This window comes from Neodiprion pinetum, chromosome 6, assembly GCF_021155775.2.
Source record: "Neodiprion pinetum isolate iyNeoPine1 chromosome 6, iyNeoPine1.2, whole genome shotgun sequence".
NCBI lineage: Eukaryota > Metazoa > Arthropoda > Insecta > Hymenoptera > Diprionidae > Neodiprion > Neodiprion pinetum.
Genome location: NC_060237.1, coordinates 3440586 through 3467748, shown reverse-complemented (window position 1 = coordinate 3467748; position 27163 = coordinate 3440586). Strand labels below are relative to the sequence as shown.

Below are 27163 nucleotides of genomic sequence, written 5' to 3'. Positions count from 1 at the left end.
CCTCGTTATTCGAGATAGAAGCAGAACAATATCTGGATTCTGAAAGCTAACCTATAACGCAGAAACTGATGTAAATATCTCTTTTCGTCGAGTCTTTGTCAAAGGAATAAATCTGTCCAAGATGCCTTCGCACAATATGAATACCGTTTTAATATACGTTGAGAAATATAAAAAATGGGTTACATCAAATCCTCAACTAGCAGGGGACATCGAAAGTACGGTCAAATGGCTGTCGTATTTCACCGCTGGTTCGTATTTATCCTAATCGACATGTTACTTGTTTCGCATATTGTTCAACCGTATTTAAATTGATTTACAAATTTTGTAACGCAGGGCGGATAAACAATTCAACTTTGATGTCGGAGCTCGTGTATTCGATGTCCAACTTACTTGTACTGTTCAACGATAGGATTATAAATGCTAATACTCAGGTAGAGACTAAATTGCCAAAGTATCACTCGAAGATAAGAATTTGGTTGACTGTCTTGGAATATTCAGAAGTTCTTTTGGAAATTTCGGCGAGCAAACTGTGGGGAGAGACTGGAAAATGGCTCATCATTGTTATACTTCAGGCTTTTAAGTACATACCTTTTTTTTCGTTTATTTGAATAATTTCGATGAAGAAGTAACTCTCCGTTACAATTACATAAATTGTTTTTTACCGCAGATCGGTAATGCGACTTTTGCTAGTTCATCGTTACAAAGAAAGAGTGACGCAAAGTCCTCCGATTCCACCAATCAAACGTGATAAAATATCCGATAAGGTCGAAACAATTGAGAAGGACGGTTTTGCCCTAAAAAGATCTAAGAAAGTCGTTCGAAAGGTCAATTCGGGTGGATGTTCTCAGTTTAGGTCATGGGCACCTATTCCTCCGTTAGGAATCGATGACCAACAAACCACCATTGATCTTACACCGAATAAAAAAATAATTCTCGCAGAGGTTTGTGCCGGCTAAAAAATTCCAATGTTACGAACTCCGGCTCATTGCAAGCATTAATTGTACCCAATTACGGCGTTGTTTACATTTTCAGACTTTGTATATTATCAAACCATTGTTGCACCTTGGATGCGTATCCGTAAGCGGACAGAAGCAATGGAAATCGTGGTTTTTATCTCTGATTATTGACCTTGCAAGGTGAGCCGATGAGGTGACATATATCTGTAAATAATTTTGACAGTCGACTAATAATTTTCACAAAACAACTCTAATTTTCCAGTTTGAAGTTGTACAGCAATGAGACAAAAGCAGTAACCCTGCGAAAGGAAGAGTTTGACGAAATCTCTCGTAGACGGGTTGCACTGCTCTTGTACATTCTTCGTTCACCATTTTATGATAATTACAGCCGCATGAAGATTTACGCGCTGCTTAAAATGCTATCGAGGAACGTTCCGCTCGCCAGAATGGTAACGGACCCAATTATTAAATATCTGCCACACTGGCAAAGCACATATTTTTATATGTGGTCATCTTGAAGTGTACTAGAAAAATATTTTGGCAAGGTAACATACTGTATTTTTGCCGATTCTAAGTCGAGCTTGTCGGTGTTGGGTGGAATACAAAAAATGTTTGTCCAACTTAAACTTAGTGGGGTCCATTTATATTCAGGTATTATTGAAATAATTGTCACCAACCTTGGGGGGCAGGGAGGAGGGGACTCGCATTCCATTATGGGGTATGGTATTCTGTGGAAAGACCTTTTTTTTTCATTTATTATATGCTCTGATCCCACATTTAAAGCTTAAAAACGTGCAAATCTATGAAATGATTGCAATTTAAGTTATAAGTAAACGTCTATTAATATAAGTTATCGCATCAGCATGATCGACATTCCAAATAAAGATGAGCACAGTCATGTCAGTATGGAGAATCTGATAATTCTTCGTAATAACACAATTTAAGTTGGAAACAATATTTCATATCTCAGGGAGCAATGAATCACATGCCTAGTGATAACGTTAATGTATTAACATTGGCAGATAACTATTGGAATAACGATTCACTGATCCATGTAGGATTTATAAGCTTCTGAAGTATCGAAACTTTAAGAAATTGTTATTATTCTTTAATTGATTAATTTAATCAACATTATATACAAATATTAATATTTATATTTATGCACGTAATTTTTAGTAAAATGAGTTATAAAATCGAGATGAAACCTATTTGAACTAAAGACCTATGTAGTTCAAATCTCTTCTGCAAGTTTGAAATATGAATCTTAAAACAGTTACGTATGTAACAAAGACAAGAGTAAAATTAATAACCGTTATAATAATTTATAAATATATTACAATTAAAATGGAATACAACTTCAGCGGAAAATACAGATATGGCAATTTGAATATGACAATGGTTTTTTGACATTTATTCGCACATTTGCAACAGAGAATTTATTGTCACATCCTTCTTTCCTTGATTCGCATCGTACACGGACTTAATGACCTCGGTATCAACGTTTGGGAACATCTCTGCGATCTGTAAAATACAAATCCAATACAGTTAGCGCTAAACTTTGCCAACATTCTATGACAACACTGACAAAATCCATATTACCTGTCTCAATTCAATTTCTGCGTTTGCCCTCTGACTCGGATCAACAGTTGGAACAGCAGCGACGGCAGGTGGAGTCGTATACACATTGACCGGTGCATATTGTGTCATACCACATAAATTAGTCGAAGGAACCATCATTACTGGCGTTTGACCAATGTATGGATTACCAGGAGTAGGCTGAATAAAAAATTTAAACGTCGTTCATCAATAGTAGGAAAAGAAACGTGCCAACCGTTATTGATGGATCAACGAGGTAACGCAAAGTTTTAAAAGATAAATTCAGTCCTTTCAAATTACCAAATAACTGAAAACCATGTTAATCATGCCTTCCTGATTATCCCCTTGTTTTCCACTAAGGGGATACCAGTCCTCGTGAGTCTCTCCTGCCAAAATTACTTGGGGTGGTATTTCTATATGACCCCAAGCGATAAGTTCATCCATCATAAACGAACACTCGTCGTAAATTTCAACGTATATTTGCGTTACCCCAGGTGGAAGGTAGCTGAAATAAGTAATAGTTAAAATAACGACAATAATACCAAACCGAATTTGATGAAAAAAAATCATAAGTTGATTTGTACAACAGGTTCGATAAGAATCAGTCAAAAATATCTATCCTAATCATTTGTAAGGTTTAAACGTAGAAGCTGCTCAAGTGTGTTACCATTGCAAAACTTTGTTCCAGTGCGGGTTTTTCCCTCCGTTTGGATCTGTATGTGTTTCATAAATGGAATGACCGACTCGCAATCTGACGTAAGGATCCATTCTGGTCATGCCGTAATTCTTAACCAATTTTGCCTGTATTTTGAAATGGTTTGTTATTATTGTTGTTGTTCTTGTTGTTGGTAGTACGATCATCGACTGATAGGTTGTTTTCTAGTTGTACTGAATATTTGATGCTCTGTATCGAGGACTGTAATTTTGCAAAACGCCAACCTGAGTAATCGTCACGCTCAGTCTGCCCATGCGAGCAGCTACCACGGGCGGTGCACTTTGGAGATGGTGCTGTAGCGCCAGAGCGGCTTGTTGATCGGCAGCCTCTTGTTGTTGCCGTGGGCTTTCTTCGACTCTGAGAAAGCCATGTGGAAGCGGTCCAAGGAATGCCTGTAAACAATGCCGTTTATCTTAGTGCCACAGATTGGTTTCCTTGATAAAATAATTCATTTCGGAGTAACCTCCGACGGTGTGAACGTGACGCATACGGTGAACGAATGCTCGAGTATACAGCGTTTGTTGCTTTAGCGACTTACTCGTTTCTTCCAATCGTCGTATAATTCGTTACGCTGAACACTTGCCATTCTGATATTATTTCCGTAAAACTATTATCCTTCTAGATACTGGCAACACGAGACGTAAAAACTGAATGAAACCTTTAATATTCGGCACGAACTGCTTTGTCAGCACGTTTGGTATTTGCGCTACCCTATGACGTAGTAAATATCGTCTATAGGTACGTACGATCAGCTGATATTAGCTCTTCGACTCCTGGCAAGCACTGTCACTTGAACGGGTTAGAACGTATAAAACTGAGCTGAAAGTCACGTGACGAGACTTATCTTAAGACGAGGTTCCTGACGCGTGATTTCGTATCGTTCAGGTCGTCGTTCTTGCCGTGTCTGTTCATTGTCAAGCGGGCCGCAAATTATGACGTATCGTAATGTACGCACGCACACATCCGTACGTGAATGTGTGAGTTCAATTCCATGTCAGGGGGCTTTTAATTAACAGGCCTCGTAGTTTGTCGCTTACAATTAGAGAGATTCACTTGAGAGTACAGAGCAATGAGGGTGACTTTTACCTCTCCCTCACTGAGCGTACAACGATTATACTATTTTCTTAATACACGTTATTACTACCCACCTTCCACTCACCGAAGTGATTGAAATTCCGGTGATGACAAATACCGACTAAATTACACGTTTTAATCCTAATTTCAAACTTTTCTTTTCATCACACATTTTTATAAAACTTATTGCAGTTCTCGTTGTGATGTTAAAAATTTGAATGCTTATTGCAAGGGATACGATAGATGAATTTAAAGGAATATCTTGAGAATGAATTAATTCTATAATTCAAACAGCTTCTTTGATAGATGTTTTTTATTCATTTAAATTTATCAAATATTATCAATGACAGAGTAATTATATGTTACAGAACTTTGGCAATCGTAATTAAAATTTGATACTCAATCTGTACTTTGAATATTTTTTATTAATTTTTTTTTTTTTACAAAGACACAGTCTGTTGAATTTTATTTAACATGTGAAATACCTTTATTTATATACATACATATACATGTATATTCATACATATATGTATATATATAATCTAACATATATAAGGCACAATATATTTATATACATAGATTATTCAGTTCGAATACATTAAAATGTACATAAAATATCATTTGCAAATATTAGTATCAAAAAATTTACTCAATATAACAATATTAAAAAGCACACTCTAGTACTACAAGGTATGCTGTTTGGAAATTTTTCAATTCGGTTTAATCGCTCTATAATTAAAGAATTTGATCAATTTTGGTAGATCTCATAAATCTTAAAATAATTAATACAAAAATACATGTATGGATAAGTTAAAAGTTAAACTATTTACGAGCTCCAGTCAAAGGTGAAGTCTTCACATGTGTGTGAAAAAAATTTTCATGCCAACATATGTATAAAAAATTCCGCAAACAAGACAATGTAAAGTACTACTTTGATTTTTAAAAGTTGGTCTGTCTGCACCAGCTCGCTAATCTATTACATGTTGTCAATAGACAAGTGTTTTTCAACCGCATCTCCCAAGTAATAAACAAATTATTTCTAGATAATATAAATACCGTTATAGCTCTTGCAATCTTATTCAACTGTAAACAATCTGATATTAATCATTTAACTTTCCTTAATTTCTCGTAATAGTTATTATTATTAAATACGATGGAGATGGACAGTGATTGCAGCGGGTAAAGAATAGTATTCAGTTTCCAAATACCGTGATATATCCTAATTAAATCGATCCATATTATGGTACTTTGGCTGTGCATAATTTGTTTTGATAACGCTCTCAAATTCCGATAATTGCATATGGCATGTTCATGGGTAATCTTATTTACAAATATATCAATACACGCGCGTATAAGGTATGTGAGTATACTGAGCATATTTATGTAACTTTAAGCATGACAAAATATTTACATATGTCATAATAATCTAATAGCTACAGTATATAAGGGCTCTTTGATAGACAAATAATGCTAATGTGATGTACATACGTTTGAATATGTATATCACTTGAACAGGTTTCGATGCAATGTAAATTTTCTTTAGTTTCATCCTGTGTTAGTACAATAAAAAAGGTCCGCAACTTACAACATGAAGTTACATACATGCTTGTGCGTTGACTGAAGCAATATTTACAAATACTTCATCGTTTACATTATCTTAATAGTTTTGAATATTGAACTTAAATAGTGTCATTGGAATGTAAAAGTCCGTTGTCCTTTCAGATTGTTGAATACGATTCAAACTGTGGCGGATACATTTTTATATAACTTTTTATCAGTATCTCACTAAATGAAATATGCATTCAATTTTGCAGCATTAGTGATTCCAAATTTCGAATGAGTATTGTGTCTTTTACCGCGTTGAAGACAACTTTAATATTTTCTGTATCCACTGCTGTAGTGAAGTGATGAAAAATAGGCTTCTTTGGGTCCCGTTTGACAGATGTGAACATGTCTAGTATGAAATTTTGAACATCATGAATGGAATGTGGGTCACCCTTGAAACTTGGAAAATACTGCCGCAGATCCGTATCGTTGGACTTGACTTTTTTAGCAAGTAAATCTGTTTTGTTCAGGAACAGAATAATCGATACCTCGCCGAAAATTACATTGTTGACTATCGTGTCAAATATATTCTTTGATTCTTCCAGTCTGTTGGTTCGTCTGTAAAAATTAAAAAGTGAAGCATGCATTAACATCAAAAAGCAAAAATTGACGCTGAACTCGGGCCGCATTTTTACCAGGCATTGCGCTTCACCGAAATTTATCAAATTGAAATCGTCATTGCTCACCTGTCTTCCAATAAGACTTGATCAAACTCTGAGGAAGACACTAGAAAAAGTATAGAAGTGACACACTGGAAACACTGGTACCACTTCTGCCTCTGAGATCTCTGTCCGCCGACATCGACAAATAGAAACGGAATATTGTTTATCTGAATTAAAAATTCAGAAATTCCTTTGGTCGCTTTTCTGCAGTGTAAAATGTCCTGGTGTGTGGGCATATATTCCTGTAATTAAAATTACATCACTTATAATCACCCTAAACGACAAAACGACTTTAAAAAAATTAAGTTCAATTATAATCATAACTGTAGACTTACCATTCGGGCAATTCTATCCAAACTATCCAAGAAATATTGAACCGAGTCACTCTGAAAATAAAAGACATTATTAAACAACTATCGAGTTGGAACACTATCATTCACAGATTTCGACATATAGGCCTGATACTTTCGTTTGACAGTGGTGAGAAGAATTTATATCGGTTTAAATTCAATTTGAAATTAATGATCTTTACCAGTTGAAATTCTCGTCGCCTATCGAATGCTTTTCTTATCGCAGCGTCACTCCATAGACTTCGAAGATTCGGTACATAGCGAAGGAACAATCTCGTGTCGAATATGATTGTGTTTTCAATTTTGAGTAGCTGGTAGCCGACGTCATCGTTCTTAGGATCTTGCCATGGAATTTGGAGCTTATCCCTGGCGTCGACGAGTACTTTCATACCTTTAATAATATTTTGATAAATTATGTGCCGATATTCCTTGATCACCTCCGGCTCAAATTTAACTCCATGAATGATTCTCATTTGCTTAAGAAACGTTGATTTTCCACTCTCTCCGGCACCAAGTAAGAGCAGTTTCACTTGACGACGCAGAATCTGCCGATCCTTCTCGAGCATTCGGTCGATCTCTTGACTCTTGTATCGTTGTTCTATTTCTTCGGGACTAAATTTAAAGCGGAGACAACAACCCGACGACCAGGTCAAACTTCCCGCCATGTTGTGAATTTGAACTTGTTATCCAAAAGCGAAGTGAAAAAAAAATCAGGTAACACTTGCACATAACCTAACCTCTACGCTTTGGTTAGGACAGGCACCCAACTTTACATCGAAATTACACCGACGGACTTTAGAGGCAGGCTTAATGCGAACGTTTAAGACAAAAGAATATCGTTAAGACTTTCCGAGAGTACGCGCTCGGAATATTGATTCTTTACAGTCAGAGCTTACTCTTTGTAATGGAAACATGGTTAAATAGTCAATTGTGATTAACGTCATTATACCGAACCGTAGAGATATTCATTCTTTGAACGTCGATCCGTTTCTATTATTTGAGTATTGCAGGTCGGTGTTGATTGTTATCACACGATATAGCTGCCCTGAAGTAGATAGCGTGATATTAAAAAAAAAAAAACAAGAAAAACAAAACTTGGTATTCACGTACGCAATGAAACGACACTTAGGTACAAATTGGAAATTTCCATAATGCGAGCTGCGGGAAACTTGACACTATTTTTCCTGGCCAACATTCTTAGGTCACGTACACATTCTCTACTCAGCGTTCAGTCACATGTCACACCAATTCTCTGTTAAATCATTATAGTACCGCTTTATAAAACTCGGGCTCCAGGGATAGATACGTTTGTGAGTAATGAACTATAGGTAGGATAAACCGGTCGTCGGTGTGTTGTGTAAATATACAATGCTGGGTATGAACACACCCTTGACGTAGCTGTAACACATGCGCAAACGAGAAATGCCTGTTCGGTCGGTAAGGTAGGAATCACAGTGATCGGTCTGATACGTACGCCTTGTGTGTAATATGAAATTTTTTAGCAAAATGAGAAGTAATATCCGACAAGACGAAGGTGCTTCGGATAGCGTGTGGAAAAATCGAAGCTCAGCTCGTGCCTAATTTCAATAACGTTGAATTCTCGATAACGACTGCGAATGAAAACTGAAAAGACAATGAATTTTACGAGTTGAGCCTGGAGATTGAGGCCTCGATCGAGCTTTAAGCCTGAGACCAATCAGGTACCGTCGGGTTACCCCCCGTGCGTTGCGATCGAACGAACCTTGACGTTCGTTATAAACGCAGCGCGAGTTTGTCGAAACGATAACAAATACATAACGTACCGCTTTACAACACGACAGTGCAGCCAGTTGTCTCGTGTGCGGCGGACGGTGGTCGTTTGACGTCTTGTTGACACAAAGAGAAAATCCTGCCTAAAGATTGATTGAAAAAATACCTACGGATTGATGGAATAATAAAAGCAAACGAATCGCTGAAAAATGACATCGACCGCACAAGTGGTGAGCGTTGTTAATTTTTTTTCTTTATTTTTTTCGTAAATATATTTACCGGAACGGCATCCAGTTCTTCTTAACGTCAACATTTGACGTTTTTTAAGCGATTTTAAGTGTGCGCGAGATCCGCACAAACATTAATTATGTGTTGTGCTTCGATTTTTATATTTAAACGTTCGTAAACTGATTGAAATTCGAAGGCAATGAATTTTTGTTAATATTAATATTTTCAATCAAAAGTCGAAATATCATCTATGCCGTTGTGATTTACGCATTCAATAATCAAGTTCGTAAATATTTCATTAACTTATTGTTACTCTGAATTATACATGCATACGTGCACTCGATGTTATGTTGCAAGCTTATCTCGCTTGCACTGCGCGAACAAAGAAGTTAATATTACAGGTATATACGCACATTTGTAATTGGCGCAGAATATGCGACACGATCTACTTTATACGACCTGCAGATTAAAAAATAATTACATCAATAGAGTATAACGGTATTATATATACCTATATACAGGTATGTGTGATATATATTATGGCTGTTCGATGGCTTCGCCAAAAGTTCCGCATTGTGTATATCTATATGTACACAATCGTTTTCACGTTATTCGAAGAAAAACACGAGATAATAACAGACGAACGATATGATACAACATTTTTAATTGGCGATGATAACTTCGCGATCGCAGTAAATATTCCGATTAACTGGGTATAAAATTTAATTTTCTTTGTTCAAAAACTACACGTACGATATCCGCGTATGCGTTTATGTATACAATATAGTATTGTATACTTATCCAAAAATAACATTGGCACGTGTAGGAAGTATATCTCCAAATTTTTCGTCTCCATTTTCCCCCGGTATTACATTTGCCGAAATAGTACACTGATGCCTATTCTATATAATCGAACCCTGCACCTCACGTAATTCATATATTAATTAATATCTGAATTACAAAATTAATACATCAATTTTAATGTTTAGTTATTGCGTAAATTTATACATAGACTCAATATTTGCACGTGAAAATTCACGGTAATTATAATCGCACATCGTACGTGCACGCGACGATTAATTTGTTTACAAAAGTAATTGGCGTAAAACGTTGTGAAATTTCACGCGGTTGTTGTTGTGAATTTCGAAAAATTTCAGCTCTCGGATAATATTGCGCACATCTTTGGATGAAAATATACCGAATTAACACACATCTTTGACTTAGAGAATATTAATACTAATTTGATTTATGCTTTCGCGCGCTCTTGAATATCACGTGCGCGATCATCCGCGTTTATAACGACGTTGCAGTTATAAGTAACATCAGCGTAACGAAACATCGGGGAAAAATAGCTATTTCGCAAGCTTATTGTTAGAATAACCGCACTAGTCGAGTTTGCAAATTGAAATTAGTATTCCCTTCAATTTCAGCCAATTCAGAAATTTCTAAACAACGGTTCTGACCATCATGATGTATCTATAATTGTCAAACAACTTATATGCCATCGCGAATTTAAAATACTAATATACTCAAGATCATTGCAAAGTTACATTTAAATAATATTAATTAATTTTCTATTTATTGTTTAAGAAATTGATTTTTTTTCTTCAAATACAGCGTATTTTTCGCAATGTGAACATAATTCTACAAAGTAAATAGCAATCAGTTTGTCGGAAAATTTTACCCTTATTTAATATATTTGCCAATTATCTGATATGCAGTATATTTCGAGAAAATCGTAAAAAACGAAAATCAAGACTATAGTGTAGAAAAAGGCGAATGCGTTAAACAAACATTTTTACATTTGTTTCAGATAAGAAGTGTTGGTCCGAAATTAGTACCATTTTTCAAAAGTGTATCTGTCTACTTTGTTCTATTAGCAGAGCAGCCCTCCCTGCTAACTGCCTGTTTTAAATGTTTGCCGATCATCAGTCTTATCGTTTTTATTCTTCTCCATGGAATTAATTTGTCTGAAGAGTGAGTTTGATACAGCAGTAAAATGCAGAAAATATGTAATTTTTGCAACTGTGAAACGTTGAATAACTTTTCATTCTTTCTCGCTGATCAGATATGCATTTCCTCGTCGGATAGTGACTGGCCTTTTATTCAGCTGTATAGGTGATGCCCTGCTGGTATGGCCAGCCTGCTTCGTTCCAGGAATGGGAATGTTTGCTATTGCTCAAGTCATTTATATTAAAGCCTTTGGCTTCGTTCCATTGAATGGAGTGTTAGGAGCAATATTATATGCCCTATGTGCAGTTGGTAAGTATATCAGTTGTGAGATTATGAATTTCCTATTACTCATAGTCTGACTTTAAATGAAGTGCTTAATGCACAAAAACTTTGCTGATATTATATTTCAAATATTTTCTCATCTCAACAGAATATGTTACCCACTGGCATAATTGATCGATCCATATAAAAGACATTGCCGACTTTCAATTTCCAATTTGTAAAACAAAGTGTGATCCAACATTTTTACCAAAGTTTATAATTACAGCTATTTTTCTTTTGATGCCTGGTCTAAATGGTGTCTTGATGATTGGGGTTCCGTTGTATATAATACTTTTAACAACAATGGCATGGCGAGCTATAGCAAGGGTGCAATTTTTTGAGGTAAATTGATTCTGCATTAACTGTATTAACACTGACATCATTAGAGTGTTTGCTAATTAGCTGTACGTTTTCAACGCTTTATATTCAACGTAGTTCCAACATTAATAGGCTCTTCCATGCCTTTATAACAAGGATGTTGTCCTTTTGTTTCATCAACAGGAATTATGGACCTGGTCAAAAATGTGTAGTTGTGCCGGTGGTATATGCTTCGTTATATCAGATGCTTTGATTGGTTTCCACTACTTTCACAGTCCTATATCGTATGCTCAGGTACCAAAAAATAAGGAAATGGTTGCTGTTACGTAACTCTCAAGTTTGCACGGTTCGTATCAACAGAAATATGTACATACAAGCATATATGTTTCAGGTATTTATAATGATTACCTATTACGCAGCTCAGCTTGGAATAGCTTTGAGCGCTGTGGATTCAAGAGACAATATTAAACCGCATAAGCAGCGGTGAGGTTTTTCTTGGGTAATATATTAGTTGCTACAGTCGTTGAAGTGTTGGCTGATTCTTACAATGGCAGGAAATCAATTATATTCGTGATCTAGAAACGAATAGAGGGTAACAAGGGAATTTCGTATTCTGGAATCTAGGAGGTGCATTATAATTACGGGATATGGATATCAACAGTATAATTAGTTTAGCACGTTTTTAGGATTAGGTTAAATACGAGTCTTGTTTGCTGGTCGTATTTAGGTCAATTTAACTTTACAACTTGAAATTCTGTATTAGGAAATTAGTATACTGGGTGGTTCGTATTTCGTACGAAGCTATGTAATTTTGCGAATACCGTTGTTTGAGTTAAAAGTGTAACAAAGAATAGGCATGAGTTTTCGTTGTCATGTATCAATGAAATTATTAGTCAACAAAGAGATATAGGTGGGAATATTCTGTTTCCAAGCGCCAGCTCTGTGATATATGGTAGAAACGTAATTCTGAGATAACTGAAACATTTCTTTTCGTTGGTATTTATTTATCTTTTCCAATTGGAAATTTACGACTGTGGTTTAAGCTTCTTAGCTGATGTAAAATTATTTAAATTACTTGTTATTAATGAATTGTGAAACCGAAGGCATTTCAGTCAAACACATTACTGGTCGTGGCTCATGTAATGTTCGTGGTACTAGAGGTGGCTTATGTAACGTCGCAGTGGTTCAATTCAATTGAACAACCTTAAACCGTTTGCTACCCGTCATATAAATATGCAATCATGTTACTTCATGATTTTACAAGCAAATGGTGTACTAAGACTGATAATGAACTGTTCAGGGTCGAAATGATATAGCATTTAAGTGGCCGCATGGATCATAAGTTGAGGTGTTCGGAGTAGCGTTCAGTTATCGGATCTAGTGATGCCTTCAATATGGAACTCGACAATTTTACCTAAATGGTGATATTTCGGCACATGTATTAGGGTATTCCAAAACAAATCTATGTTACGTTTCTTTTTTTTTTTTTTTTACCTCCAGCTCTACAAGACTGTTGGAGTAAGTTCTACTTATCATTGATCGATTTTACACTGTCTTACGATTTTACTACAAACGAGTCAAATTTCGCGATGGTGTCACCTTAGTAAGGATTGGAAGCTTTGTTTGGATCAAATATATCCTTGTTGCTTTGATTTATGAAATACATATGATTAAATCGAGCGGCTATTGTATTAGATAAACTATTGTGTTACTTTGATGTAGATGGGATAGAACTCATTACAGTATAAAGTTATGTTTCAATTTAAAAAAGTAAACCATAAATATTGTTCTTCATAAGCAATTAGAGGACAAGGCAACTTTCATGATTGGAACTCTGACGGTTATTCCATTTTCTATTGAATAAGATAATTTACCAAAAGCGGATTCTACTTAGAATGTATTAAATGAGTTGTTTGTTAGCCAGAATCTCAAACTTGTCACTAAAATATTTTTCTATCTCTAGTAATATAGATCTCTAAACTTAATATGTTATATAAAATTTAACACATAAATTTTACTATACATCAACTCAATATTCAAACTCGAAATTATTATTATATGAGAAAATATTGAAAGAAATAGTCGATTTGGTCTCCCTAAAATAGAAACGCGTACTTGTTCAATGCATGCTCAGTACTGTGCATATACATAGATTATCAAACAGTTTGACAATGTAGTTTAAACTTGAAATTCATAAATTCATGATTAGAGTCAAGAAGCGTGAAAGCTCATTGAAATATTTATTCGGAATCCGAATTCCGAGTATGTTAATAAAACATTTATGCTTTCAGAACTGTCAGTTATTCGAAATAGCTGTGAAATAATTCAATAAGTCTTTATATCAAGCATTAATAACAATACACACAATCAGTGTCGACGGTTAAATTATGCTAGTAAGAATTGATGGTATTTGGGTTGTTACTGGCTTCAAAAACGTGCTGTATTAAACAATTTACTTTATGTGATACATGAACGCGATTCGCAAGCGTTACTCGATTAGATGATATTTTACTACTTACAAGTTTATTAGGCTGTGTAAACGATTGATGACGTATTGCAGTTAGTCTCGTTATTATATTAATTAAATATAGAATGTGTAAGTATGTGTATTTGTATAGGGAAATATGAATAATTGTTATTAACTATTCTAGACCGAATATATAAGTGTAATAAAATGTACACTCTTTAGTCTGATGTTTTCCATTTCTATTACGGTATTTATTTAAAACATCATTTCTATTCACGTGGAAAAATTTCCACTGTGCCTGCATTATTTTCAGCCCAAAAATGACATTTGTTTTCTGAATTACCATGTGTCACAATACGTGTTAAAGTTATAAATATACTACTTAGTAATGAGGCAAGAGCGGTTTTTTAAAGCTATTCTTGTCGTTGGGTAATTTTTATGGAGACGTGGTAATATGAGAAATATATGAGGTGTTAGTGAATTACATGTATTTATTTGTTTAATACCAAGTACATGCACACAGCATGTCAACTGTATCAATGATGAATTCAGGAAAGATTGTACAACGGACAAAATATTACTTAATTTCGCATAATTGTCTTAGAATGAAAGTGTTGAGCATAATTCTAAGAAAGATATAGCCGTTATATTGTAAAATCTGTTTGAAATTCAAGCTAAAAACAAATCAGAAGAATACCAGTCGATATTATTGTGCTTATATAACTACATAACTGGAACAGGCAGCACTCGAATAATTGGCATTCAATAGTGATTGATGCTTGCGGTGTATCTTCAAACCACATTGGTGAAAAGAACAAGAAAACATTCGTGGCGCATGTTTCTTCAATACCCAGCTATTTCTATACATACTTGATAACTGTGTTTTACAAACTATGAGTTATAGAAGACGTTGAGGTAAAAAAAAAAAGACCATTTTTAATGATATTTACAGACTATGACAAGGTGAGGGTAAAAAAATAGAAAGATCAAAACATATAAGGGCCACAATATCGAACTTTTAAAGTTTTTAAAGTTTAATTTATAGAATTTAACAATATAGAATGCCGAAGTACGGAAAAGTAATTTGTGACTTTTAAAAATACTTTGGCGGTAAAGGTGTGGAGGAAAATAATTGAATTTTTCTCGTAATCTTTGAAAAGTGCCGCAACGATCAACGAGCTGACACGTTTACTTATGATCTATTTTTTTTTGTCAACCTTTGTTTTTTTCCCACCAACTTTGGTTTGTTTTACCCGTTTGTTCGTTTGCTTATTGGATGTGCTGGATTTTTCTTTTTCTTCGTCAGCATTAAAATCATATTTAGCTGTTAGTCGTTCTCTGATGAAAACAGCTTTAATCAACTTCCTCCAATTTCCGTAAACCCTCTTCTCGTATTTCTCTCTGGCACGCTTATCTGCCTCTGCTTGTTCCACTTCCCAAGCCTCCCGTAAAACATCTTCAAACTCTTCACAAACAATAAATCCATCAAAAGCAGGCAGCGCTCCATGTCCTCCGAAATTGAAGCCCACCACAGCTGGAGCACAATCAATGTCCAACTTTCTTGCAATGCGGTTCAGTGCTGGAACTGGATAGAAAAAAAATACACATCTGACGTTATTCCTGTACAGGTATTATTTTTATACCAACAGTAGCCAATGACATACAATACGGATGTTGTTCTATATTAATAGATTACTCACGCTGAATGTGAACAGTTCCTTTAGGCAACATACACTGTTTGAATAAATCCACATTTCCATATTCATTCCGAGGCACAATCCCATCCTTGGCTTCTGGTGGAACGTACGGATCTGTCTGCCATTTTCCAAATACTTCCAGAGACTCATCCTTCAGCCTGGCACCTGAAAGCTTTCCATCAACACCGTGTGGTCATTGTACAAGAAATCCATCGGGATGTGTAGGCATGATTATGCAAATTGCAATCAATAAGATAGCGCAATTGTAATAACTGAACATGATGTACCTTATCATATTTTGGTCTTGCTTTAACAACTTTGTAGCAATTCTCTCCTGGTTTCACTACCCTAGCGCTTTTGATCCACGTTTCGCGTGAGCGCAATGTGTGAACACAGTGACGAGAGTATATAGGCTCGCCACGAACGTAGCCAAGTGGAACGACATCCGGCGGGTAAAAGGCTTCAAATTTGAGAAGATGTCTGGGCAGAACGTACAGAGGATGACCTTTGCACTCCGAAACTGTCTTTGGTAGGGGTTGTTCCAGTTCCCTGTAAGAAACAATGATTTTTCATTTATTTCTATGGAACATTAATCAGATAAGTATCGTACATATCAAAAGACAGATACAGTTCATTACTTTTGCTTGAGCATCTCATCCTCTGCTTTTGTTAAGGCTGTTTCAGGTTCTTTCCAAGGAGTGTGCGCTTCCAGCCACCACTTTTCATCGATCCGTTGTTTGCGGGTCACGGTCAGCCAGTGGGGACAATATCGGCGTGTTACATCCTTGATTCGACCCTCAGAATTCAAGGCCACGACGTACAGCACTGGATCCGTAGCATTTTTCTACAAGTATCAAAGCAGTGTCTTACTGTTACCTATTTGCAGATTCATCATTTATCAGACCAAGAGAATGATATTTACGTATAGCTCGGCAATGCAATGAATTTTTGCATCCGGTACGCTGACGCTTATCCAATTTTCCTCGCATTCAACGTAAACTTCTGCCCACATATCCCTTGTGTTTTTCACTTTCTTTGGCTTCTCATTATTCTCTTCATCATCTTCATCGGACGATATCAGCTTCCTGGCGGTTGAGCTTCTCCTTGAACCTGTATTTGACTGTTTTTTAATTTTAGATACAGTGTTTTTATTCTGACTGCGAGAACGCTGCTTGGAAGTTGATGCTTTGTGCTTTGACCTGTGAGTTTTTTCAAATGGTTCATCATCCGTATCCTCCTCGCCATCCTCATTCTCCTCCTTATCATCATCCATTTTGTATTCATCATCATCATCATCATCGTCATCCGTATCCTCATCTTTTGGCCAATGCTTGACAGCTGTTTTTGCCCGCGACCTTAAACTTCTTCCACCTTTTTCAGTCACCTCTTTGTCGTTTTTCACTTTATCAGAGTTCCTTTTGCCCTTCTTGTCAACGGGAATCGCGGCAGCCACCGTTCTTGATCTCAATTTTTTAGCTGGTGGTTTAACATCCTCCGCAGAATCTGAATTCGTACTTTTTTTTCTTTTTAGAATTTCAGCTGCCCTTTTCCTGGCCTCAGTGGCTTTGCGAAGCCTGGCTGATATATTTCCTTTTTCCGTTTCTTGTCCAGGAATTTTTGTTTCTTGTGATATTTTTGGGCTTCTGGTGGCCGTTTCTTTTTTCGGTTCCTTTTTTACCTTTGCATCTTTCACTTTGGAAGACTCTGGGGCGATGAGCTGCTCTTTTGTTACTTTAAGAGCCGGGGGTTGCAGGGATATAACCAAGCGACAGGTCAGCCCCAAGGCTCTTAGCGTTGCTACGTAGAGTAATACGAGTTCTTGATAATTGTGGATCTCTTTGTCTTTGAGTCTCCTCAATAAATTCAGCGTCGTAATGCCGGACTCTGGCTTGCCCGTAGGAAACGTAAACACACCTTGAAACCATTTGGTGATTTTTTCAAGATAAGACAGATCAACCCTGCCTTTTGGGTAGCAGTTTTTTGGTGCCAATTTTAGTGCAGCTGCAAGTAATATCGGATTGTTAATTTGCTTGTTTACGTAAAAACCATGCGCCATCCAACAGAGGAGTCCTACTTTGTGTATCAATACTTGATTGGACCTAAGCTGTTGATTCAACTTCTTTTTCAACAAATCTTCAAGCGTTTCCTGTTTCTTCTTCTTCCTCTGATTGAAAATCAGTTTCGAATCGACCAGGGTTATTTTTACCCCTTCTTTTGGAATGCTGTAGTTAGACGGAGCGGAGTCTTCAGCTGGTCCTTCTTCGTCCGGCTCGTCCTGATCTTGCTCCGCAGTTGAAGCTGTCGCCCCAGTTTCTCCCAAGAGTAGAAGATCAGCTATTTCGTTGGTGAGTTCTTTTTTCACTGGTTTGGTATTTTCAGGTTTTTCCGCGCTGCTCTGATCAGATTGAATCGCTTGACTTTTCTTCGTCGCCTCAAGGTTCTTGAGGACCTGAGCCATGAGGTCATCATTGTTACCGTGGGATTCATTTTCGTAATCAAAATCCGACTCCTCCGAACTTTCGAGCTTCTTTGGTGCGCTCGCTGTTTTTCGAGTAGGTTTTGTGAAAAACGGTGATATTGACTTCAGCTTATCCGGGGCTACCATAAACTCGTTACTACTGTCCGAGCTCTCGCTGTCAGATTCATCAGCGTTCATCTTTCTCACTTCAGCAACACCCTTAATAACGAATTTCAAACAAAGACTAACCTCGAAACCCGACACTCACAGTCCACGTGACCGCCATAACACGCTCGTCGTTTGTTCGCGCGCGCGCGCGCAAAAATGTCAAAGGTTCTCCAGGTATAAAAGTGATTGCATAATATTATACATCACAGTACGGGGAAGGGATATTCGCTGGGTTCGCAACTTGTAAAACTGCTGGAACGTTGAATTATAATCAGCCTAAACTGGTTAGCGTTTCTCCGAAAAACTCTGATGAGACCGGTTTGACCCTGAGAAATTTTCGTCTCTCTCTCTCTCACTTTCTCTCTACTAATCACGTTTCAACATCTAACCAATAACAACCTTGTTGTATTGTTGTGGATAACACTGATCTGGTATACAGGTGATCGGTGGTCGAGCAGGTTTCTAACCGACGACGACATGAGAAATTGAGCGACTGTTGCTTGGCGAGCAAGCGAAAAGTTTAGTTTACACGTGTTTTAACAGGTATCACTACTGGTATGATGTTGATAATACAGCATCACGGCTCCACGTGGTGTTATCATGAATTTTGTGTTGGATGAAACGCGTTACAGATATCGTTCGTAATTTTCTATCATGCATCATGAGTGTGAAATGGGCATTTTAGATTCCGAATTTATTAGTTTCAGATAAATATGCATGAATTTTCCCGTTTTTATTCATTGTTTTATAATACACGGAATAATTAAAGCTCGGCCAAAATCACACACGATTAATCGATTTCAACGAATGCAATATGAAATCGATATTTCTTTTCAACACGATTTCTAATCATAAATCTGTCTGCGTTTATCCTGCAATTATAGCAAAACATTTTTTAGTATATATCAATTAAAAAATATAACTGATCGGGTGCATAAGTGATTCCGTATATTGGAAAGATTTCATTGTGCAGGGGGGAGAAAGAATCATTCTAACACTTTAATTATTTCAAGCTCATGTTTTGAACTTTGAATTAGCTGTTAATTTGCCACGGATTACTGCAAGTTAAAGTGCTCTAAATAATATATTGAACAATTCCACCGCGCTTAATGCATTATAAATTTCGACTTTACAGATACTATACTGGACTCCATACGAGATGATGATAGTTATTTGTGTGGAACCCTCAGATGAGCCGGTGACGTATACACGAAAGTGACAGGGCATTGATGGATTAGTTACACCTGTACCGCAGTATGACTCTACGCTGATGCTACTTTGCATAATACATATAGCTACACATCCGCGGTGTTTGGGAGACGCGGTTCCAACAAGGAAATGCCTCACAGTTTGCAACACGCATTACCGGGATTAAACAGTGATAGATCTGCTGGAGTAATACGGATCGAGGACTTATTTCCGAGGTATCGAAGGAGCATAATATCCTTGTGTAGGCGAGGCTTGACTGAGCTCCAGAAGAACGGAAGCCAATCTGGGAATGGCTGTGCCAGCTGAAACGCTGCAGAGATGCTTCGGGCGTCGCGAGGCCCTGAGAATAGACGTCGCGACGCCCCCCCCACCCCCCACCCCGAACACCGCCCAACCACCCCCCGGCACCCTCAGCCATCCTCAGCTCACCCTCCTATTGCCTCCTGCAGCTAAACTGATTATAGTCGAGCGCACGGCCCCTCCGTCTGCTTAATTAAATTAGAAACTTACAATCATCTAATGTTATGTGGACCTTGCCGCTTACTTTTGTAAGTACAACTGCAGGGCGAATTTACACCACCGAGTGGGTGGTCGAGGCTCTGTGTAGGTGTTCTTGCTTCTTTTAATATCGCAATGCTGTTCCGTAACGGTATGTACCTACTTAACCGTGAATCACTTTTCAGCGTAATTTATACATAATAATACATAGAATATGTACAATGCAAGGCATGCGTAACTTAATCGTTGATTGATTATTAGTTTTTTCATGCACAAGCAATTATTAGTAGACATTTGTGTAATTTGATTTTCATTAGACGATTATGTCAGAGAATATCTCGACGGTAAAATTGACTCCCAGCGATTTTTCATGCGACACGTTTAAAAATTTATCGTCACACTGTGCGCGATGCCACGGTCGTTTGATTGACTGCATCCGTTGATTAACGAACATTATTGGCATATACAGAAGCATCTGCATTGGTGGGAATATCGTTCAGGTAGCGCTGTTCCATTGCGAGCTTTTATTTCACCTCTTGTTGCTCGTGTTTGCTTTCAGGCCGGCAATGCGGCTCACAATCAGAATTGAAATACGTTTCTGCGAACTGTGCTTATATTTTATACAATACACGTGTGCGTAGGCATGTGCGTATATATGTAGGGGTGTATGTAAATGGATTTTTATATCCCCCAACTTTCAGGTAATTAAAAATTTCTTTATTTCGTCGATTAAAACGTTACATAACGGTGCGTTTGTGCAATCCAATAACAATATTGTGTTTTCACAATTACTAATTACATTTTGCATTATCTAATTGTTTCAGTAGAATATAACAATGTTATAACCGAGTCATCCGGAATCATGATTATTTAACCATCTTAATATTAACAACAAACATCCTGTGTGGACTGGAAACCGGGATGAGTAAAACAAAAAAAAAAAAAAAAAAAAACCAACTCAACCGTGCTTGGAACGGAGTAAATTGTAGACGTACAGCTCGATGAAGATGAATGTATTTCCCGAGTAGAAATCCGAACGGCGTCCAGAAATATTAAATTGTATTCCTACGGGGCGTCAAGTGGAGGGTGGAGAGCAGGAGGCGAGGCACCTAACCAATATTTAATCAACTTTGGAGGAGAATATTATTCTCCGGACAAATCAAGGACATATGTAGCAGACCGCCGGCGTCCCCTTTTCCGTTATTTCGGCGTGCATGTGCGAGCGCGTCTGAACGGCAGAAACGGAGCAATAGCAGCTAGACAAGTGTAGAGAATTTTCGTGCGGGGAACCCCGGCCGTGGCGTGCGGCGTGTGCCGCGGATCCCTAGGGAGGGGATTCCCTCCCCGGGTTACGGAGACTCGGGCAAGCGCAGGATACACGCGGGAGCGGCGATCGACTCGTGAGAACAAGTGCAATACAAGTGTCGCACCGTTCATCCCTTGGGATAATACCGAAGGTAGAAGAGCCAGAAGGGGGGGCGAGGAGCGTGTTTCCGTCTACGTTGTATACGTGCAGTAAAAAATTTTACGCTTTTATTTATCGTCAATTTATCGTCGAGCAAACAACTAAAGCGAGGAAAATTTCATTACAGAGACCTCGCGCATCTTATACGGATGGATATATACTACGGAACAATGAAAGCCTCGCCTCGTATAGTTTATCCTGCAGAAGATACACGATCAGGTATTTGTCCGTTGAAGATAGGCATACGTATGGACCTACGTAGGTGTACGGTTTGGATCGAAACAACGCCGCTCTTCGTGAACAAAAGTTTAGCTCAATTATTGACCGTATCGAACGTCGAATCTCCCGGGCGTACCGGGAGATCTTGCCCAATTGGTTCTGTACAATTTCACCCCCCAGTCGCAACACCGGATCGTTCGAAACTACCTCTTGCAGGTCAACGGTACGGTTCACTGATTTTTAGTACTAAATGTATTGTACGTGGAACGGTACATGCAGTTATTTATCGGAAGTTTACGCACTATGCACGACCGGTTTTATCACAGGGTTTCTATAAAACTCGATCAAATTTCGCCGAGACGGAAATATAATAAGAACCAGTAAAAAGGAGGCGCAAGAAAATTATTTTATGCTTTTATTTTCTGACTGAATCAAAGAAGAAGAAAAAGAGAAAGAAGAAGTAAAAGAATAAGAAAAAGGCGGCAGGACTCGGGAGTGGATCGCATATAAATCATTCAACTCAGTCTTCAAATTCTGTCAATTTGTTAGAGTAGCTCTGGCATTCTGGGAAAAGAATGAACTTGGGAAATCGATACACATATCCCTCGAAACAGTGCCGGAGCGTGTGTAGATATGCATTCAAACTACTCGTAGTCCGAATAAGCGAAACAAATTTCAGGCATTATTCAGTGCATTTTATTAATTCTTTTCCGCACAACACGGAACCTTTCACGGTTATACGATACTTCGGTGAAAGTATAATGTACGTCAGTGATTTCGACAAATCGTCAAAAACCGAGGCTTCGTTAACACGTTTATTTATCGCATACGCATTGAGATGTGAAGGGCAAAGTTGTCGGATCTCTTACAGCCAGCAGTGTTCGATTGAAACAAACCAATTCGGGTTCTCCCACGGAGCTTGAATTTCGCGACAATACCTACAGATGTAAACAAATTGTGTCACTAATTTACAATTTCCTATACGACCACGGAATCGCGCAAATGACGAAGGACCGCACGTGTAAAAAAAGTACAGAGTGACCGTAGTGTCGAATGATCGAAACTTAAAATAGAGAAAGTTCAGCCAAGTTTAAAAATTCTGAATCTTAATGACCGGATTGTACATGCCGAGGTAAAGTGGCCTAAGTAGAATAACGACCGAATGCAGAAAGACTAGATAAGCGGAATCGTTCCGGTGGTTCAATACAAAGCAAAGGTTTTGGGTACCTGGCCCAGGGGTCACTTACTACAATTGATCGTAAAATCAAGGGTTGTTTGTTCAAAACATTAGCCGGCTTCGCCGTCGGATGATAGCGTTCATTTTACCATGATGGTGGTCGCGCACCTCCGGAGAAGCCTCGCCGCGTCGGCTCGCTCCTCCATCACTCCGTTTGTCGCTACGCGGAGGTCCTCCCGAGGCTGGCGGCATCCCCCAAATTCCCACCCCCGTTCCTGCAACGGGGGTTGGTGGGTGGAGGCGGGAAACGGTGGGCGGTCGGTGCCCGGTTCCCCCGGGGGTGAGAAGCCCGAGGGAGGGAGCGGAATGGTCGTTCGCCGTAGGTGCGGGGGTGGGAGCACCCCGGGAGCAGCGAATCCGGGGGCGTCGAGGGCCGCCGAAGCCATGCCGCTTCCACGTCGAAAGCCACGCCCTTGCGCACCCTTTACGATGTTATTGAATTAAGCTTATCATTTGATTTTGAGGAAACCCACCAGTCGGTTGTCTCGGGTGCTCTTAGCGGGACGAAAAACTTGGCTATCACGGATAATCGCAATAATTTGATATCGCCTGATCCGATTACAGAGCGAGAGTATACCCGTCGCGGGCGAATTGTACACCGCGAGGAGAGGTGGTGGGTTTAACATCTCCTCGTCCAGGCCGCTCGGCCAAGGTCTTGGCCTGGCCTTACACCGGGGCGCCTCTTACCTCGCGATACTCGCCGTCGACCCCTGGGTCTGCCCGTCGGGGCACCGGGTCGGCCTCGCCGGCCACTTCCGGGTCGCGTGTCGCGGCCGCAGTCAAGAGCCGGAGGCCCCTCCGATGGCGGGAAAAAGCGGCGAGAAAAAATAAGGACGGAAGGACGGAACGGCCAGAGTCCAGGAGGAGGTACGTACCCTGCATCGAGGAGACGAAGGAGCGGCGACATCCCGGGAACCGGAAGTGATTCGAGCATGGACTACTCTTATCTGAATCAAGCAGCGGCTGCGGCGGCCGCCGGTTTCGAAGCCTCAAGTTGCGCCCTCGCTGCAAGTGAAATGCAATGCGGATACGGAGACCTCAGCTCTTGCTCGCAGATGAGCCAGGCCGCTTATCGCTACACCGCGGCCAGGGCGGCCGGATATCCTGGCAACGCCGGGAACCCGGGAACCGGCGGTGCGAACCCCCTTGGGCCTCATCACGGCGCTCATCCTCATGCCCACGGACATCACGGGGCCCATGCTACTCCGTGTTCGGTTATGGCTGCCCGGAGTCAGGATGTTCATCGACACGCTGCCTCCATATTTCCGTCGGCGATCAACCTTCAGGGTGAGTTTGAAAGTCTGCGTTTCCAATGTTTGTTTTACCCTACGTGCTCGCGTACTTTTGTCCAAATTATTGTTAGTTGGTGCGGAAAAAAATTATGCTTCCCATTAGCGTGTTAAAACGTTGACGTTTTAACTTCGGTAAAAAAGAATTTGTTCTTTTGCCAGTTTGTCGCAGACACCGCGAAATTCACTCGGTGTCTGATATACGGAGAGGTATCTTTGTTTCGCTGATGAAATGATTTTCTGAAACCTGTCGTCCCCGCACGGATTCACTGTATTAGGAATATTGAAATACTTTGTTGTATACTCAAGTCGAATATCATATTTATATTTTACAACGGTAAACAAATATATAACTGTTTTACTGGAATAATCAATTTCTAAGCCATCGAATCACATTCTTAGCAATTCTCTAAGATCGCTTATATTTCACACCTGTAAGAGATTCCAGTTTTTTTCTTACCTAAAAGCAGTTCCAATTGGTTAGATATCTATAAATAAATTCGGATATCATCCCCGAAACTTACGTTAGTTTCATATCGATAAATTATCAGTGTTTAAAGTCAAGTAATTACTATCAGATTGACTTACCTTGAAAGTATATCTAGACCACAGAATTATTTTTACAGAAATTCACGAATGTGACGATCTTTTTATACTTGCTTCGTTAAATCATGAAAGTCGGAAAATTTTCATAACGCGGATCTAAACGGTGAAAAGTGTGAGGTGTAATATGCATCTAGGTATAGCTAGGGATATTATACCTACCCCCGCATTTTTGGGAATGAGCCAAGTCTCAAACGTGACAGTATTTTTACAACCTGGTTTTAAAAAACTAGTTTCAACTTTTCGTAAGAATTATATAAAAATACGTGTGAATGATAATCTTTTCAAATTCGTACGCAAACTGTTTCGCGTAAGCAATAAATCTGTCTGGTGTATTCGCGGCTGGGATTTTTGACACTACATTATTCCGCAAGTTTTGTTTGCTAAATAGATTGTCAGATGACAAAGGTAAATTTGAACCGTACGTCCTGAGAAGCTTGCAGACGTTCGTGAAACGTGTACATACATACACGTCATTTTTCGGACAGATCTATTTTACTGACGATTCAGATTTCAGTTTACTGAACTTTTTATCTGTCGGTCAATCTCATATTAAAAATCAGTTAACACGATAACAATACAAAATTGAGAAACACAACGTGCAGCGACGGCTCAAGTACCGCTGGATAAATATAAAGTTACATGCGCCAATATTTCGATCGTCAATTTGTAGCTTATAGCGTAGTTCACAGCTCGCGTCATTTTGCACGGAATTATTTAATAATAAATTGATAAAAGTGTGTTAAAAAAAGCAAAAAAAAAAAAGAAAACAACAAGGTGTTACTTGTGCGAAAAAGTGGCAGACAGCCAAAGCGACAAAGCGTCTGATTAAATTTCTGCAAAACGATTATACATACCTGCATATATTTTGCGCATAACAAATAAAATGTTTGCAATACGCGACTCGATCAAAGTGGAAATTGTTTTTTGTTTTGCAAAGATGATTCGTATCGGGCGAAATCAGGACCGAGAAAAGAAATGATTTTTCTTATTTGTTTTCCTGATTTGGCAAGCACTGCACCGGCTTATCGCGCAACGAGATTGGGGTTACGGTGAAAGAAAACTAGGGAGAAAAGTCTGGCTACACATGCGGCCAGTGCAGGTCCTGATTGTCGCATTGTTCGATTTATCCGGGGGTAACTTTGTTGCGGATTTTGATCACGTTCGCTAGAAGCGAGGCAGCGGCGGCGGCGGTAAATAATACAGGCCAGCGAAATATAATTTTTAATTTCCTCGTGAAGTAATACCGTTTTTTTTTTTAGGTATTTAGGTATATTGAATTAAAATACAGCGCTAGGTTTTTTTTTTTTTTTTTTTTTTTTTTTTTACAGCACATGGAGATTTGTTTTTATGCAAGATATGCATGATTACAGATTTGTGAACAATTTTTATGAAAAAGTAAAATATAAACAATATAAAACTGAATGTCTAGTTATAAAGTGAACAGCACTAGTTTTAAACAAGACTTAAGAGACTGGATAAGACAAAAAGACTTGTGATATCTTTTTCTACTCTCTTTAAAACATCTGTTCAATCCTTTTCTCTTTTACTCACGTAGCTTTTACTTAAATATGCTTAAAATCATCACAAACAACAACTAGTGAGGGTAGATGAATATCTAAGTATCAACGCTCACATTAATACATATAATTAACAGAGAAATTGGAAGTTAACTCAAGCAGTACTAAGAAAACAGACAAAAAAAATGTATCAGAAAATTTACGTGATGGATTTTTTTTTAACGCTTTTCAGTTTAAACGCTACTCAGTTTAGTCAGGTGAAAAACATCGCAGGTCTTTGTAATCGACGGATCGTCTTCGGTTTTAGCTTTTCTAATTCGCAATGCAAACAATACATGTGTTTGATTTTTCATCCTCGCATGTAAATATAACGTTGAAACGGAGCGCGACTGAATCCGACGAAGAAATATTTGTGTCGTTGAAAATATATAGTTGGATCGTTTCAAGGTCGCGAAAAATTTATTACGCGACGTGGGTGAGCTGTAGCTATGTGTAATAAAATGTATCGCGAATAGTTTCCAAATTCTATACTTACATTTATTTGCCATACTTTCTGCCAACGAAAAGTAAGCCTCACGTTTTCGACATTTCTGATTCTCCATTGTTTGACCGAGCAGAGATCACTCGATTAAATTTATGTAGTAATGTGAATAGTAAACGCGAGGAAACGTTTCAAGAATATACCTGAATTTCTATTTTTAAGACGAACACGAACGGCTTCTACTATATTTTCTTACCACGAAACTTGTGCCAAACTGTATTTCGATATAATTACGTTTGCAAGTTTATGTAGTAAACAGATTCGA

The 27163-nt window shown here is 38.4% G+C and overlaps 6 protein-coding genes across 8 annotated transcripts in view; 3 read left to right on the top strand and 3 right to left on the bottom strand.

The window, feature by feature from the left end:
- The window catches only part of LOC124221063 (paired mesoderm homeobox protein 2A), a 47167-nt gene that overhangs the window by 10779 nt on the left and 9225 nt on the right, over nt 1-27163 (top strand). The window contains exons 1-3 of one of the 2 annotated variants that reach the window (XM_046630698.2): nt 18437-18601; nt 19453-21539; nt 21617-24232. In XM_046630698.2, the coding sequence (XP_046486654.1) occupies nt 23878-24232 (355 nt within the window). In that variant the 5' untranslated portion in view covers nt 18437-18601; nt 19453-21539; nt 21617-23877. Of the gene's footprint in view, nt 1-18436; nt 18602-19452; nt 24233-27163 lie in introns of those variants that run through there. The other variant, XM_069137273.1, reaches the window with a different exon arrangement.
- Nucleotides 56-2733, top strand: Pex16 (peroxin 16). The gene is made up of 5 exons (XM_046630690.2): nt 56-248; nt 334-580; nt 668-941; nt 1033-1136; nt 1219-2733. Exons 1-5 carry the CDS (start codon nt 122-124, stop codon nt 1472-1474), a joined length of 1008 nt encoding a protein of 335 aa, XP_046486646.1. The 5' UTR covers nt 56-121; the 3' UTR covers nt 1475-2733.
- LOC124221064 (toll-interacting protein A) lies at nt 2269-4037 on the bottom strand. Its single transcript, XM_046630701.2, has 6 exons — nt 3806-4037; nt 3492-3659; nt 3220-3353; nt 2853-3057; nt 2556-2732; nt 2269-2477 (listed from the first exon to the last, which is right to left on the bottom strand). Exons 1-6 carry the CDS (start codon nt 3851-3853, stop codon nt 2367-2369), a joined length of 843 nt encoding a protein of 280 aa, XP_046486657.1. The 5' UTR covers nt 3854-4037; the 3' UTR covers nt 2269-2366.
- On the bottom strand, nt 4785-8500 carry LOC124221057 (guanine nucleotide-binding protein subunit alpha homolog). The gene is made up of 4 exons (XM_046630689.2): nt 7141-8500; nt 6944-6994; nt 6633-6850; nt 4785-6504 (listed from the first exon to the last, which is right to left on the bottom strand). Exons 1-4 carry the CDS (start codon nt 7621-7623, stop codon nt 6144-6146), a joined length of 1113 nt encoding a protein of 370 aa, XP_046486645.1. The 5' UTR covers nt 7624-8500; the 3' UTR covers nt 4785-6143.
- Nucleotides 8637-14215, top strand: LOC124221065 (lysoplasmalogenase TMEM86A). Its single transcript, XM_046630702.2, has 6 exons — nt 8637-8937; nt 10749-10912; nt 11004-11197; nt 11436-11551; nt 11711-11821; nt 11919-14215. The coding sequence occupies exons 1-6, from the start codon at nt 8917-8919 to the stop codon at nt 12012-12014; spliced, it is 702 nt and encodes a 233-aa protein (XP_046486658.1). The 5' UTR covers nt 8637-8916; the 3' UTR covers nt 12015-14215.
- On the bottom strand, nt 13491-18347 carry Xpc (DNA repair protein complementing XP-C cells homolog). 2 transcript variants are annotated; one of them, XM_046630682.2, is made up of 5 exons: nt 16614-18347; nt 16330-16535; nt 15979-16240; nt 15695-15863; nt 13491-15579 (listed from the first exon to the last, which is right to left on the bottom strand). In XM_046630682.2, the coding sequence occupies exons 1-5, from the start codon at nt 18345-18347 to the stop codon at nt 15194-15196; spliced, it is 2757 nt and encodes a 918-aa protein (XP_046486638.1). In that variant the 3' UTR covers nt 13491-15193. The 2 variants fall into 2 exon arrangements, with proteins under 2 accessions (XP_046486638.1, XP_046486640.1); XM_046630684.2 differs by lacking the exon at nt 13491-15579 and having other exon boundaries at nt 15726-15856.

Coding starts and splice junctions, on each gene's coding strand:
- Pex16 (XM_046630690.2), top strand. CDS start 122: ATGCCTTCGCACAATATGAATACCGTTTTAATATACGTTGAGAAATAT. Junction 942..1,032: donor AAAAAATAATTCTCGCAGAG/GTTTGTGCCGGC, acceptor TTACATTTTCAG/ACTTTGTATATTATCAAACC. Junction 1,137..1,218: donor CTGATTATTGACCTTGCAAG/GTGAGCCGATGA, acceptor CTAATTTTCCAG/TTTGAAGTTGTACAGCAATG.
- LOC124221064 (XM_046630701.2), bottom strand. CDS start 3,853: ATGGCAAGTGTTCAGCGTAACGAATTATACGACGATTGGAAGAAACGA. Junction 3,660..3,805: donor ACGACGATTGGAAGAAACGA/GTAAGTCGCTAA, acceptor CATTGTTTACAG/GCATTCCTTGGACCGCTTCC. Junction 2,478..2,555: donor CAGAAATTGAATTGAGACAG/GTAATATGGATT, acceptor TGTATTTTACAG/ATCGCAGAGATGTTCCCAAA.
- LOC124221057 (XM_046630689.2), bottom strand. CDS start 7,623: ATGGCGGGAAGTTTGACCTGGTCGTCGGGTTGTTGTCTCCGCTTTAAA. Junction 6,851..6,943: donor TGGATAGAATTGCCCGAATG/GTAAGTCTACAG, acceptor TTTTAATTACAG/GAATATATGCCCACACACCA. Junction 6,505..6,632: donor CAAGTCTTATTGGAAGACAG/GTGAGCAATGAC, acceptor TAATTTTTACAG/ACGAACCAACAGACTGGAAG.
- LOC124221065 (XM_046630702.2), top strand. CDS start 8,917: ATGACATCGACCGCACAAGTG. Junction 10,913..11,003: donor GGAATTAATTTGTCTGAAGA/GTGAGTTTGATA, acceptor CTCGCTGATCAG/ATATGCATTTCCTCGTCGGA. Junction 11,198..11,435: donor ATATGCCCTATGTGCAGTTG/GTAAGTATATCA, acceptor TTATAATTACAG/CTATTTTTCTTTTGATGCCT.
- Xpc (XM_046630682.2), bottom strand. CDS start 18,347: ATGAACGCTGATGAATCTGACAGCGAGAGCTCGGACAGTAGTAACGAG. Junction 16,536..16,613: donor ATTGCATTGCCGAGCTATAC/GTAAATATCATT, acceptor TGATACTTGTAG/AAAAATGCTACGGATCCAGT. Junction 15,864..15,978: donor CAAGACCAAAATATGATAAG/GTACATCATGTT, acceptor GTTGATGGAAAG/CTTTCAGGTGCCAGGCTGAA.